Here is a 15,205-nt window from a genome sequence, read left to right on the forward strand (position 1 = left end):
TAGATACAGCTATAGCTCAGACTTGTATGATAAAACAAATGGCTTCATTACAGACCTCAAGCACTGTGGCTCTGAAGCGCTTTAAACATTGCTTTGTTTGCTTGAGAGGTCCTCTGGCTCAACCAATGGCATGACCTTGGGGCAAGACTTCCTGTTTGACACACCAATAAAATACAGGTGGTGGGGCTCTAGGTATTTTTAGAAAAGCCATTTGGAAACTGTCAATGTCATTTGTTTGATATCTTTTGGATGTTGTTAGTCCAATATTATGCTTTACATTGTAGAATTAAGATTTTACATTGTAAAACACCTATAGTCTTAAAATATATTTTAAAATTAAAAATGATTAATGTTTGTGTACATTTGTGTTAGGTGTGTATTTCATGTCAGGATTGAAGGGCAAAAGCCTGGAACTTAATTTACCGCAACACACACCCACACGCACACACCACACAACACACACATACAACACAAACATACACACACACTCACACACACACACACAGACAGTCTTATCACTGCTCACCTTCTGTTGACTCCTCTAGGCCCCTGTCCTCAAACTCTAAAAATCAGCATGGCTGCTCACACACACACACACACACACATACACTCCCAACCCATGAGATGGTAAGATGAATGTACTCATGCAGGAATATCATGTCAATTTCATTTTGTTTCCATCTGGATAATTTCAGTAGGTCTGTTTCGGGACTGTGCGCATAGAAACATTTCCTTTAAAAAATGTACTGTGAGTATACATGTTTGTGTGGCCCTCCGAGCATCTGCCTGTGTCCGCAGTCATTAACAGTCCAATTTAGCCAATAGACCCTCTCACCTCATCTCTCTTCAGAAACGTATTTCCTCTTTTCTTTTTCAACTGCTCTCTCTTTTTCTTCATTTTACCTCATTCTTATCTGTCATTCCCCTTATCTCAACACCCCCCTCCAGCCCCAGACAGGTGCATCATGGGTATTCTAGGTAATATGCCTGCTGAGATTAGCAGTCTTCCCTCAGGCTGCCCTGAAAGCAGACAGACAGAAACACACACGTTAAATAGTGCTACATAGTACATCTGCTGTGCAAGCGTTCTTTTCATTTTAGCAATTTTTCTTTAATACATATATATTGTTCTTGATACTTGTTAGGGGTGTTGTGTTGTGTTGTAAATGTATTTTAGATTATAGGTCCCATTTTTTAAAGATGCTTATTTCTTTTGCTTTAGTGTGCCTAAAATATCATATCATAAAGATTTTACTGTAATTTATTCATTTTCATTGTAATAATCAACAACAAATAAATAGGTTATAGTTGTAGTTTTTATGATTTTATATTCAGAGTCAGAGATGTGATCTAACTATCATTATGGTCCATGTCGTCTCTTGTCAGATAACACTTTCACATAATTGCACTTATGATGTGTCAACACTTGCTGGTCTTTTTGGTACAATGCCTCATCTCTTGTGTTGTGTATTTGATTTTTGCATGTTTGTGGCCCTCCTGTGTTTGTCTTTCTCTGTCTTTCATGCTCTTTCTCTCTGGTCTCCTCTAATGTAGCGTGAGGTATTGGATTATAGTGTGTGTGTCTGTGTGATGTATTAAAGGCTGAAATTTTCTGCTTGAGTGTGTCTCCACAGCTGCGTTTTTTTATGCCATTCCAACATACTCTCTCTCTGTCTCTCTCTCTCTATCTCTCTCTTTTCTTCTCTTTCCTACCAACTTACCAGGTCACCATTTTTTGTTTGATTATTGATCATCTTACCCGTGACATGTTCTTTTGTCAGTTCTCTGAAATCTATTCTTTGGCATCGTTGCTTGTCAATTTACCTGTCTTTTAAGTTTGAACTCTTGTTAAAACTCTATATCGCCGGCATCATCAACCATGACAGAGCTATTTTAACAAAGCAACACTGATGAAACGCTTAAAGGCATAGTTCACCCAAAAATGAAAGGTTTTCCTACTATGGTAGTCAATGATGTCCCAGAACTGAAAATTACTAGCATTCTTCCAAATATCTTCCTTTGTGTTCAGCAGAACAAAGTAATTTACACAGGTTTGGAACAACTTAAGGGTGATTAAATTATAAAATGTTCTTTTTTGGTTGAACTATCGCTGTAAGAAAATCAACGTGCATAATGTTCACAAAAAACAAAAACATTTTGAAAACCTAACAAAAATGACTAAAATCATGCTTATGTCATCCGATATGTAAAACAAGAAGTCTGACATGTTAACCTCTAAGACACACACACTGTAAGTGAACAGATCCAACCTTCGAGCACATTCAATCATGAGGTCATATCGCGTCACTAACGGAACCGTTCAGGAAGCGAAAGACTGCAGGACTTTCATTGCTATTCATGAATTAATTTATTCACGGTGTTGAGCGAATGGGGCTGTAATATGCAGATGAGTTAGTGTTTCATGATGGAAATTTTCCGGTTGGCTGCTCCGGTAGCTGCTGTTAATGATAAAATATGGCAGAACGACAGGAGCCGAGAGTAAAAGTGAAAGGGAGAGAGGAGGAGTATTTATTATCGAAAATCGGATCCAAAAGCATATTGGGCCACTTTAAACACAGGGGTATTGTATCGTTACGCAGGCTCTGACATCATCAGCAATATGGCCGTTATCATCAACATCATCGTCATCATCAGTGTTTTTAAATCACAGGGGCATAATGTGTCGTGTCAGCAACTCTTCCCACAATGCCCTGAACTGACAGGGAGCAAATCACAAGCAACCCCCTCACTCTACTCTATTACGCATCAATGCAAGAGTTTGTGTGTGTGTGCGTGTCTTGACATTGAATTACTTTCCCAATTACACAGTGTCCTGTTGTAACTTTGCAACAACTCTTTTCATGCTGATGAAGAGAGAAAAGCAGAGAGAGAATTATAGTTGAGTCATGTTGAGAAAGCTAAAGGTTGCCAGTGTGTGTTTTGATGGTCGGCTTTTTTTTAAGCAGCGTTTGTGTGACTGAGGCCTTGCTTGGGGTGATGTCTGTAGCGTGTAATTAGGATTTCATCATTTCTCTCATTCAGGCGAAAAACACCACGATCTGGATTTATACACACACAAAACGGAAGGAAAACAATTTTGTGTACCACACTCTTGTAGTTCCCTCTGATGGCCTCACACACACACAAACGTATTCTCAGTGTGGTTAAACCCTATTGGCTGGTCAGGGGAATGGATGTTCTAATCCCTTTATCAGACCAAACAGATGCTGCCCCAGAACAAAGAGGGGTCCAGTGTGTGTGTGTGTGACATTGAGCGCAGGTCACTGGAGTATATGTGTTTGCTAATATGCTGCAGTGAGATATTCAGTTTTTACCCTCTCAGCAAATCATTTCGGATTAATTGTGACATTCGTATTATGGGATGTACATTTGAATGCTAAATCTACGCAACAGCACACAATACTCATCATGTGTTATCTTATAATGCTTTATCAAATAATAATAAAATCTCTATATATAATGTACATCCAATAAGATATACATTTAAAATATTTTAGATCTATATAATATTACTTTTTGTTAACAGTCCGACTAAAAAGCTGGCTGTGTATTTATTTCCGATCCCAACACACACAAAGGCATCTAATCTGTCTGCGGCAAAATAAAAACATTTAACTTTTAATGTAGATGTGTTTTGATGTAAGTTTTGAATTAATAATAAGTGTGTTCTCTTGTTTGTGTTACGACATTTTGAGTATGTTTTTGCTAGTGTGTGTTTGTTGGCTGTTTGAGTGTATTGTTGATATTTGTTTGTGTCCAAGAGTGTATGTGATGATTTTGACTGTGTTGTTGTTGTGCATGTGTCAGGGTGTGTGTTTGTTTACTCTGTCAGGTCTTGTCAGTATCAGATCCCTTCTGTGCTCTGATTGGCAGTGACAGGCCGGCACAGGAAATGATGCGCAGGAAGCAACCTCGAGCACCGTATGACACTGTGTTGGCAGACAAGCCTATCTGTGTGTGCTTGTGTGCATGTGTATGTGTATGTGTATGTGTATGTGTGTATCTAAGAGTCTAATCAAAGTAGGGTAATGTTGCGCATGACTGTGACAAATCTCTCTCATTCATACTTGCACGCCGTCGTACACACACACACACAAAGTCTGTCTCTTTCAGAAGTTATAGCATAACTTATATCACGCTTTCTCCGTCCAACCTTTGCGCTCAGTTTTTCTGTTGCTTTATGGCCTTTTTAATTCTACAAATTTTCCAGTCTATTTTCCTCTCCTTTTCTCCTTCCAAGGTGTGTAAGACTCAAACTCCATTCTTTCCATTCTGTCTCCGTGAACACACATTTATTCACTCCCTCTTTTGTAATCCCCTCCAGTCCCCTGTCCTTATTCCATAATGTCATGCAGCAAGACTGCCAGAAGTGTGGGCTGATGTTGCTTGAGGTTGCTAGTAAGTTTCGTAGTTTGATTTTCCAGGTTAGGTGTGTGAAAATTCTTTCTCTCACGCATATTCTTTCCATTATTCTTTTTCTTTTCTTATGGCGTTTGTCTCCACATTTTCTGCATTTCTGAATCTTCACTTCTGTCCGTGCACATTCACTCCATTACTTAAACATGTTTTAAATTAGTTGTCATTCAAATCTGCTGCTAATTTAAATATAATAATTTGCTGTACTTTATCCACTAATCGAAAATGCAACAAGCGCAGCTTCTGTTATTTGGCTTTGTCATTTCAAGATATTACAAAGCAAAAATTCAATCTGCCTTTCATTCTGTCCCATATAATCAGCAGTTTTTTTAACACTAGCTCGAACCCGTGTACGCTTTATTTGTGGTGGAATTAGTCAGTTGAAGAAAACTAGCATGACCAGGCACTGTGATGCTCACATATGCTCATATGAGCCATCTGGATTAATAGGTACATTAGGAAGGAATATAACTAAGGCTCGCTCACAGCGGTAAATACTATTTAAATACATTCAAAATAGGTCAAATAACACGCATGCTTTCGATTGTGTTGAATGACAGAGTTGACTGACAGCTGCATTATTTATTTTAGCTATGTTTTCGGCTGAAAGGATTTTCACAGAGCTGCGCGCTGAGGTCATGATGCTGAAGCTGTAATAGACTCTTAAAATTACTGGAGAAGTAAATCACTTCCTTCCTCACCTGCCCATCATCTGCTGTAATACGCCCCGTTGCACTCTGGGATACTGAAGGGTTATAGACTAATTGCTGAATTATTCAAATGATTCAGGAGCAGTTTAGACTTCTAAACTTTCCTTATTTCAAGGATCGATATGAAATATGAAATATTTTTCATATTTCGTATTTGTTTTAGATGTAATGCAATGTGTATACACGATTTAAGGCTCAAAAACTCTGTATTTTCCACATACCGTGCATGTTTGTATCTCCTACTTTTTTTCCAAAGTGAAGTATGCTATGACTGGCCAGTTAACTTGTGTGTTTGGTTGAATACTGCAAGCGTGTGACAGACATGTGACGTCTCTCAGCATATTGGGAACGTCAGGTTCCAAAGCAATTGTGCTGACAGGTACGCCCACCTTTGCACACATTTGGGCTGTCCTCATCAATTCATGCCACGAACTGACGTAGAATTGTGGGGGTGTGGTTTCACGAGGTGTTTCAGGCAGGTCTGGGTGAGCATTCGCTTTTAAATTGAATGCATCTTTTGTTCCTACACTTTAATTTGTGCAATTTTACGTGTCTAATACATGCATGAGCAACTTATATAACACAAAAGACACAGAAAAACACATATTCATGCGATACAGTTTGACCCCCTAAATGTGTTTTTGTATCTACAGGTCCATCAAGTCTAATACAGTATTTTGTTATGTAAAGACGTTTTTTTTTCATTATTTGCTCTTGTGCCCAAATGCAAACTTGTTCTTTTTTTCTGGTGCAAGAATTTTATAACACAGTATAATTTGAAATGTATAATGTCTTACAGATATTCAAGTTCACATATTAATAGTTCACCCGAAGATTTACTCACCTTCGAGTTGTTCGAAATCTGTATTAATAAATTTTGTTCTGAGGAACACAGAGAAATATATTTGTAAGAATGCTTATAACCAAACAGATCTTGCCCCCATTGACTCACATAGTAGGAACAATAACTTTTTTTCTGTTGAGCACAAAAGAAGACATTTTGAAGAATGTAGGACCGTTCTGGGGCACTTTCGACTCATAGTATTTTTTCCTACTATGGGAGTCAATGGGGGGCAAGCTCTGCTTGGTTATAAGCATTATTCCAAATATCTTTCTCTGTGTTCATCAGAACAAGTGATACGATTTGGAACAACTGGAAATTTAGTAAATGATGGCTGAATTTTCATTTTTTAATTTGAACTATCCCTTTAATCTAAAATGTAATTGCTTCAGGACTGTCTCCATACCAAATGCCATGATGTGAAATCGGTGTCAAATTTTGGATGAACTATTCAACTAATTCTGTCATCAGTATTTTAATTATTAACTTGATTTGACTATAGTTTTCACTAACCTACACGTACAAACACCGATTACCCTGAGTGGTTTGTGTGGATGAATGGCGGAAGTATTTTGGCAGGAAGAGGGCACAGCTGTCTGTACTGTATCTGCTGATGTCTCAGTGTTTAGAGCTTCAGGCTGAGAAAAATCTAACACGTACACATAAGCATACAGAACTGGCATTCACCTCATCCCCGTCTGTGCCATATTTACAATATTACATAACGTATGTTATGAGAGGAATTATCACAGTACATGCTTAAATTATCCTTGTCTGTGAATGATGTAACAAATGTTAGTAACATTATTCTGAAGTAAATTACACATTTTAAAGGTGTTAACAAAATATTTCTTCTTCATAATTGTCTGTCACATGAAGTACTGGGCACTCTGAGGTACAGCAAGTGACCACTGCAACTCCCCACCGATGCTGAGAAAGCTCCAGAGGAAACGCACGCTAGAAGTGGGAGAGGTGTTTATGGCACCAGTAGGGGGTGCTCAGACGGGGGTCCTAATGGCCCAGAACATTGACAGAGATGCTATGCTGTAAAAATTGCAACCTAGCAGATATCTTAAAAAACTATTTTGTTATCTAAATGTGTCTGTTCCATACTAGCTCTCTTTCACAGACCACACGGCGCAATTGTTATGTTCTCTTCACTCCTGGTCAGGCAGTTGGGTGATGCGTTGGGTAATGCGGACCCCACATTTCAAGAGTAGCTTACTGAAATTTTTAAAACCATTCTGTTCTGTTTATAAATTATGGTTTCCCTTAGCCGTTTCAGTAAAGGCCTCGTTGTCTGTTAAATTATCTAGCATTGTCGGAGATGAACCCCCTCATACGCGTACACACGCGCGCGCACACAGAATTATTTAGTCGAAATCAAGCACCATGAAAGGAGAAAATAGCACCAGCTAATTTCCCATCTGTGCGGTTCGTTCAGGTTAAGCGGTAGGCTGCGAAAAGAGCGAGAGGGATGAGGTGGTGGTGGTGGGGGGAGTAAACGGGGTAAAAGACTGACGGTCGCACTCACCCGCCTTCTTTCCCTGACGGGGGCGCGCAGATCAGCGGAGCACTGAGCGCGTGAGTGGCGAGCGTATGTTGCGTTCCTTCGCGCCGCAGACACCTGACACATCACTTAACTCTTGGACAAAAAAAGAGTGCGACACATCGAAGAGTGACCAGTCTGAGGGTAAAAATACGTATCCAAGTGTCGGAGTGTATTCATTGAACCTTTTGGTTAACCTGCTGTGTTTTTTTGCTGGTTGTTTTTTTCTTTGGAACCGAGGATACTGTTTCACAGCATGCTGATCGGTAAGTCATACTGGATGGATGTATTTTTTATTTTAAATTATTGTGTGGCACCGTGTGTGTGATATATTTTTAAATGCGTTAACATGGACGTTCTGGATTTGCTCAGAAGACTTAGGATGCGTCTCGTGCCCAAAGTCCCCCAGGTCTGCGCACCGGCACGCGCAAAGATTTAAGTCTGGGAGCGTTTGTGTTGCTTAATTTAAATATTTGTGACGATGAACAAAACTCACCATACATAATAACTCCGCACAATGTAGAGGTTTCCAGAAGCATATGAGCGCGCGTCGTTCCAGAGGTGGATGTCAGATTTGGTGGCGGGAGACGCTGTCAGTTGCGCCTGCGACTGTAATACGCGTGCCATCAAAGGGCCTTGAGCATGTCTGCCAGTTAACCAGAATGGCGCTCGGTCCAGGCAACACCTGCAAAAGCCCCTTTCTAAAATCAATTAACATTTTTGCATGGTTTTGATTTTGGGAAACGTTCTGTGAGTTTAATAAGTAGCAGGTGCCCGTAGTCATTAAAACCTAATTTTAACACCGCTACCCCCTGTAGTGTGATAGACCGATGCACAGAGACAATACGTGAGGAGCAAAAGAGATCAAATACAGAGAATGGTGTTTATTTTTGATGATCTCTTATGACACGGACGAGCGCACTGGAATGACATTTAAAAAAAAACTTTCTCTCTCCTTTTCTCTCCAACTCTCTATCTAACTGGTACTGTTTGACAGATAGAAGCATTTAATAGATCATCATATACATCATTTTAGGACTTGTAAAATACGCTGATTTTATTATGCACATTTAATTGTGTGAGGATACATGTTTGGCACTTAAAGAAGGGTGTCAGCCATACACCACCGCTGTTTTTAAATGTGCACAAATAGAAAGCACACTATCTTATTTTAAAATTATCATTGCAAAATTTGTAAAAACAAAAATAGTATTTTAAAGAATTTATTCTTTAAAATTCATCCTTTTTGAGTGCATGTTCTCTTTCAAAGCACCTGGTGTTCTTCACATGCAGCGGAGCGGAAAATTAAAAATGATAAAGGATTGATTCTGCTGGCTCTGAAAATGCTTTATCAATAACGCAGCTCATTTAAGGAAATCGTTTGAGTTTTCAATTTTTCTTAGCTCATGAATTTCGTTAGGATCGAAAAATTAGCTTTTTTAGGCTATTCCATTACGCTGCGTTTTCCATTTTAGGGTGTCCTTTTTGCTTTGATTCGTTTCTGATTTGTGCTTTTTAATACATATTAGCCTAGATTTAATGTTTTGTTTTTAATTGAAGTGCAGTAGCGAAATTATACATTTATTGTGTGACTTACCATTTGTAAATTTTAAATATATATTTTTTTTTTATTAAATTTATTGTATTTTTGTTTAAAAAGTATTTTTCAATTTTAGACGCTTAGTTAGAATATTTTGCCCGATTTAAGCCTATATAAATATACATAAAAAGTCAATTAAACTGATCCAAGAAATTTTTAATCTTTTTTCTCTCCTCCTCGTTTTAAATTTCTCTGATTATTAGCCGAATACCAATGCTCAGTCGGCTTAGCAACACAGACAAGGCTAAAGAACACTCCGTTACACAAATACACAGAATCCATGTTAAATCGTGCGTTTCCCAGAAAGACAAAGAGGACAGGCAAAAAGGTCCAAACGCTTTCTGCGGCATGAAATGTCTCCACCGTTCACCCACAGCTTGTCTAAAAGCATTAGACAATTATCATCAATTGTATTTGTCTGCATGTTAATTGTGCATTACTCAACACTCATGTTGCTTATATATGGACAGGAGCGGCTGGGTCAGAGGTCATGCCCTTGAGCCATGAAGTTTTAACCTAATTATTTAAATTGCCCTTTAACGTGAATTGACTACACTTTGACTTTCATTTAACAGTGTTAATGTGACTGGTCAGTACTTAATTTCTCTTCTTTTTGGGCGTAGGATGCAACATTTGTGTGTGCATGTGTTTTAAATGTCCATTGCTTCAAGCTGCTAATTAAAAACACAGTTTTGTCTTGTACATTCTCATCTGTAATTATAAAGGGGTTGAATTTGCATGAGTACTCTCTGGACCAATGTTGCACCGTGCTCGATGGCTTTTTTGGCACTGTTTTCTCAACACCCTTCTCACTGTCATGGTTTCAGTTGTCGTGGCAGCGCCCCAGCCTGTGTGTTTGTAAGTGCGGGGAATGCGGTAATGCCATCCTTTAAAAGAAATGCTCTTTGCCAGTTGCGTATTACTACGGCACTCTCTAGAAAGACTCCACTAAAACACTGCACAAAGTAAGACACATTATATTCACAAACATGCCTTCTTACTAGGAATCTTGCTGCAATGGAAATGTTTGTAATTCCATTTTCATGAATGTTCTTGATGACTCTGATATTTATATTTACTCATCTAAAATTTGTCCTTTTAAATTAGTAAGTTAATGGAATTATATTAATTACTAAACATTTGATCATTTGCTGTGTGTAGATAGTGATGTGTGAATGCTCTGCACCAAATTCCTGCACCATGCCATAAAAAACTGCAGAGCTTCCATAACGGATGTTTTGCCGCAGACATTACGCCGTTTCATTTCTCATCAACATCGGCGCCTTAGAAATTCAAACACCACGTCACTCTTTCATTTTCGTCCATGCTCCGTTGAAAACGTATTTTCTGTCTCCTTCAGCATGGCCTTCGTGACACATATATTTACCGGCACATTTATCAGCCCATGAACACATGATGAGGTGCACTGATGCATCATATTATACTGGCGCCCACAACAAACCATCTGAAAGCCTTCTCTATTTGTAACATTTTGGGTTTTGAGCCTCCCCCTCATTAATGGAGGTTATGTTCATTTTGAGCTCTCGTGTATTTAGTGACGCAGTGTGTGTGTGTAAATGAGAGTGTGTGTGTCGGCTCCCTGTAGAACAGCAAATGAGTGACAGGGTAAATCATTATAATGAAATGACGGCATGAGCTTGATTGGCCTGTCAGAACATCTGATGTGTTTGTGTGTATGTGCGTGTGTGTGTGACATTGACAAGAGGTAATGCATATGCTCTCTGCAGGGGTTACAGAGACAAAAAAAATACCAACTAGGTGTATTAAAATGTTTGTGAATACTGCTTGTGAGTGACTGTATGTACAGTGAAGAGGGTCTTTGTCAGTGCGCTGAGCTTTTATGTTGTGAAGCACCAACTCACCTTGCACTTGACTCAATGACCCATTGGGCACCCACAGGATGAAGCACGGATTTTTGGTTGGGTTTGATCCATGGGGTGGGGGGGATACAGGATGAGCAGAGATTTTTGGTTGGGTTTGAATTCATCTGAAAGGGACAGAAAACTGATGTTGAATGTTCTCCTTTCTCTATTTCTTTCTCCCTCTGTGTCACCATCTCTCTCTCTCACTCAATTTTAATTTTTCAGTTTAAGTGTGCTTTATTGGCAGAACAAAATGTACATTCGTATTGCCAAACCATTTGCAAATAGTGCAAGTATGTATGCAAACGAAAGGAAAGATAATTGTAGTAATAAAATAAAATAATGTGTGATGTATGTAGTGCAACATTAAAGTCGTTTATACTCTATTTCTGTTTTTATATATTTACAAATATTATAGTTTAAACAAAGATTTACAAAAGCAAAACATACATTTAAGTTGCAGAATAAAGGGATATAATAATATAATGTTCTGTACATATATTGAAAGCTCTCTCTCTCTCTCTCTCTCTCTCTCTGATTAGACAGTGACAGTTGAGCTCTGTGAAGCAGCTCGGTGCTTCTGCAACCTACCCGTAATCTTTCTACTCACACAACTTGCGTTTCTTTTTCTTTAGTCTCTTTTCTTTTGGGTAAATACCTTCTATTCCTGTTCCTTTATGAGGGAGTTGATAAGGAATGTCTTTCTTCCGAAGTAGATTGGCTTTTTTCAGCTTAAAAAAATGTGCTTGTGTGTACGCCCATGTGCGCACAAACAAGCGATTTTGGGATTAAGCTTTTCCTGTACCTCTTACACAACAATAGTGTCTGCCTTGTATGTCTTTGTGTGGTTGTCCAGTGTTTGTGTCTAGACTACACACACCTGCTGAAGTAGAGTGATTGTGTTCTAGTACAGAGAAGATTTAACTTTTCCGTGCTAGAATGATCACACTTTAGAAGGAGAAATTAAAAATGACAGTAAGACGTTCAAGTTGGAAAAGTCAAGTGGGGTGCGTGTTGACATATAGCACAGTAGCGCTTTGGGTGACCTGAGTTCGGGTTTTAGCCCATGGTCTTTTCCCTCTCTTGCCCTTTATGGTTTCTTGTCATCTCTTCACTGTATAAAAGCTGGAAAGGCCAATTTTTGGGGAAAAAATGTATGATGAAGGCCATATGAACATACACAAGTAAATAGAATATTTAGGGTAAATTAAAAAAGATTTAACCTTTAATTAATTTAACACATGGCCTTTTTGCAAAATCTGCCCTCTAAAAAACATAAAAACCTGTGTGAATTTAAGCACACTAACTGACTCACAGATAGAGAGCCGTTTTGATTGGCCAAAAAGCATGGGCTGTTCCGTGTCCCTTTTAGGTTGTTGTATGAGTCTACAGCTGTTTACGCTGTGATTTCACAGGACAACATTGCAGTGTTATTTGTCATGCAGTGTGAACATTTATGGTATTGAAAAAAAATCTTTAATATAATTTCCCCCTTCCTTACAAAAACAGTTTCTTAGCAGTAAACCTGAAATCTGTTAATCTTACAAAGCAAAAACAGATTCTTGTATGTTGAAATGTTAGTTTGTCATCCTATCTAAGTGATATAGAGCTGTTCACGATAATATTGGTGATTTTTAGTACATTTAGAGACGTTGCTGCGAGTACTTCTTTGTTAGTTCATGCTCTCTTTTCTTCACACACAAACACAAGCGAGCGAATCTTCACAGCAGCATCAAATGATTTGTTCCTATCACATCCTCTCTGCTGTGGAAGCCATTTTGGTACCACAGTTTCACTATGGGAACTGAGCCCAAAGGAGACAACAGAGAAACCGCAGGACCAGCTTATGCCCACATTACAAAAATAGGTACCCCGCTCATGTCCTCCTGGTCGACTGGTCATTCAGTTCCCCCGTCACTGGTGGGAAGGTCACTTTTGCATGTAAGCACTATCTCCACTTTGCATTGACTGAAAGTGATCAGAGAGTGAGACATTAGAGGAGGTCATTAGGGGCAGAAGCAGGTTTTAATGTGACTCGTGCTGGTGCTAATGTTCACAGCAGGGCTCTTTTAAAGAGATGTTGTGTCCAATCAGATCTTTTCAAGTGTTTTTCTATTCCCTGAACCTACATAAGTAAAAAAAAATGTTTTAGCTTTTATGATACTAGCAAATGGTTGTTGGGTTTTCTATGATGTACTTTTGGCAAAACCTGACACCCCCCCTCCTCTGACACACACACAGATGGATCTGAAAGAAAAAGGGCAGGGTTGATTGGGGGTAATTTGGGGATTTTGGAAGGCCAGCTATTTCGACTACAAATGTCCCCAGAGAGAAAAAGCGAGGGGGGGCAACAGTGGTACCGCAGACTCTCACACTTTGTCATATGTTCGCGCGCACACACACACAGCATTGTTTTGTTTTGTTGGACACTCTGATACATGGGTGCATAGTGGGATGCTGGAGGTGTGTTCGGTGGCCTAGAAACAGCATCAAACCCATGGTTTCTAACAGAGGGAAACAGGAGTCTGGGGAGGTAATCCTGTCTTTAGGCTAACACAGAGAAGGTCAGTGCTGCCCGTGGGCTTCTCCTTTCCTCTCCTCTGCTCCTCTCTCCTCTTTTCCTGCTCTCCTCTGGATTGTTCAACTTGCTTCTCTTTTCCTCTTCTCTCGCCTCCTCTTCTCTCTTATGGGCTGTTAAACTCTCCTCTTATCATGTCAATAATGGGCTCTTAATGTCTAGTAACTAAATATGAAAAGTTCCAATTTACATTTAAGGCATTTACAAAATGCTTGATAAAAATTAATCGAGGTTATGTAAATTAGATTTGAGAGCCACGTTTGAAATATTAAGATTTGGCAAAGAGTGATACACATTTTAATATGACTTCAGGGGAGTTGAAGTATGTAACACTATGACTAGTCAATATATTGCAGTGATATTGCTGCCAATAATAAAAAAAGTCTCTTTGTGCCATTTTTATTTTTCGTAAAAACAAATATATCAATTGATCTGTTTAAAATGATCATTCCTGTGTAAGCAAAGATGCAATAAGAGCAAATACATCAGATCTGGAAATCTGTGTAGTATTTTTTTTTGGTGTATCACCCCGCTTTAGTTTGGACTTCTATGCTTTTGCTTGTTATTTTTCATATGAGAAAGTATATGAGAGAACGGTTTGGAAAGGCTTAGGGTTAAATAAACGATGGATGAATGTTAATTTATGTGTGAACTGTTTCTTTAAAGGTTAATTGGTTACCCTTTCTTTATGAAGCTTACGGCTGTTAGAGTATGGCTTCAAGATATTGATAAATATATTTGGATATATAATGATATTGTCTAGTGTATTGTCTATGGTTTAAGTCAGATAAGCCCATTAGCCTCTTTGTCTGGAGATCGGTTCATTGGCTTATTTCTGTATTGATAAAGCAAATAAAGATCAATGTGTGCTAGTTATGCAATCACATATGATATTATCAATGGTTGATGTGTTTTAAAGCGTGTGTATGTGTAAGAGAGAGCATGTGAAAAGATAAAGAATATTACCGCTAAGAGCGAGACTCTGTTACACATAAGGTCATTTCACTTAACACGCTGAGAATATGTTTCCTCTGAGATACACCAAGGCTACAGAAGAATAGAGCGAATGAAAAGGAATCTGATGTTGAGTGTGTGTGTGTGTGTGTGTGCATGTGAATCACAAGTGTGCATTGTATTGGCTATGATGTGCTCTGTCGGCCTAAATCTACTGCCTGAAGGTGAAGTCCATGCATCACCTTGACAGTGTGTTTGTGCGTTCTTACATATGCATGTGTGTTTCTATAGATCTGTGTACATTCATAACGGTTTGAGAAGGGCTGTCATGATTACTTGCCGATTAATCATCAAAATGAAATGTAATGTAAATGTAAATTACTCAAACGCCGTTTGCCACCAATAGGGTATTACAAAAGAGGGCCTGAAACTATAAGAAATGTAGTGGAAAAAATGGCCAGTGAAAGGAGGCACTTGACCTTCAGAAAACCTTCATACTAATATTAACATTGTTTTTCTTACATTTATTTGATGTTTGCAGCTTTTCCTAACTTTGTGAAAAAAATACTGATTTTGTGGCATGGGTAGACAAATAAATGGTGTGACTGCAGAAAAAAAACTAGCAATGAAGATTAATGTCTTTTATTCTATTT

The 15,205-nt window shown here is 38.7% G+C and overlaps 1 protein-coding gene across 6 annotated transcripts in view; it reads left to right on the forward strand.

Moving 5' to 3' along the window:
- Positions 1 to 15,205, forward strand: part of znf385c (zinc finger protein 385C) — a 74,093-nt gene that overhangs the window by 23,236 nt on the left and 35,652 nt on the right. Inside the window, exon 1 of one of the 6 annotated variants that reach the window (XM_056753356.1) lies at positions 7,591 to 7,803. The exons of the other annotated variants lie outside the window; for them this stretch is intronic. Within the exon in view, the coding sequence (XP_056609334.1) occupies positions 7,794 to 7,803 (10 nt within the window). The 5' untranslated portion in view covers positions 7,591 to 7,793. Of the gene's footprint in view, positions 1 to 7,590; positions 7,804 to 15,205 lie in introns of those variants that run through there. 6 annotated transcript variants of the gene reach the window in all.

This window comes from Triplophysa dalaica, chromosome 7 (genome assembly GCF_015846415.1).
Source record: "Triplophysa dalaica isolate WHDGS20190420 chromosome 7, ASM1584641v1, whole genome shotgun sequence".
In the NCBI taxonomy this organism is placed as follows: domain Eukaryota; kingdom Metazoa; phylum Chordata; class Actinopteri; order Cypriniformes; family Nemacheilidae; genus Triplophysa; species Triplophysa dalaica.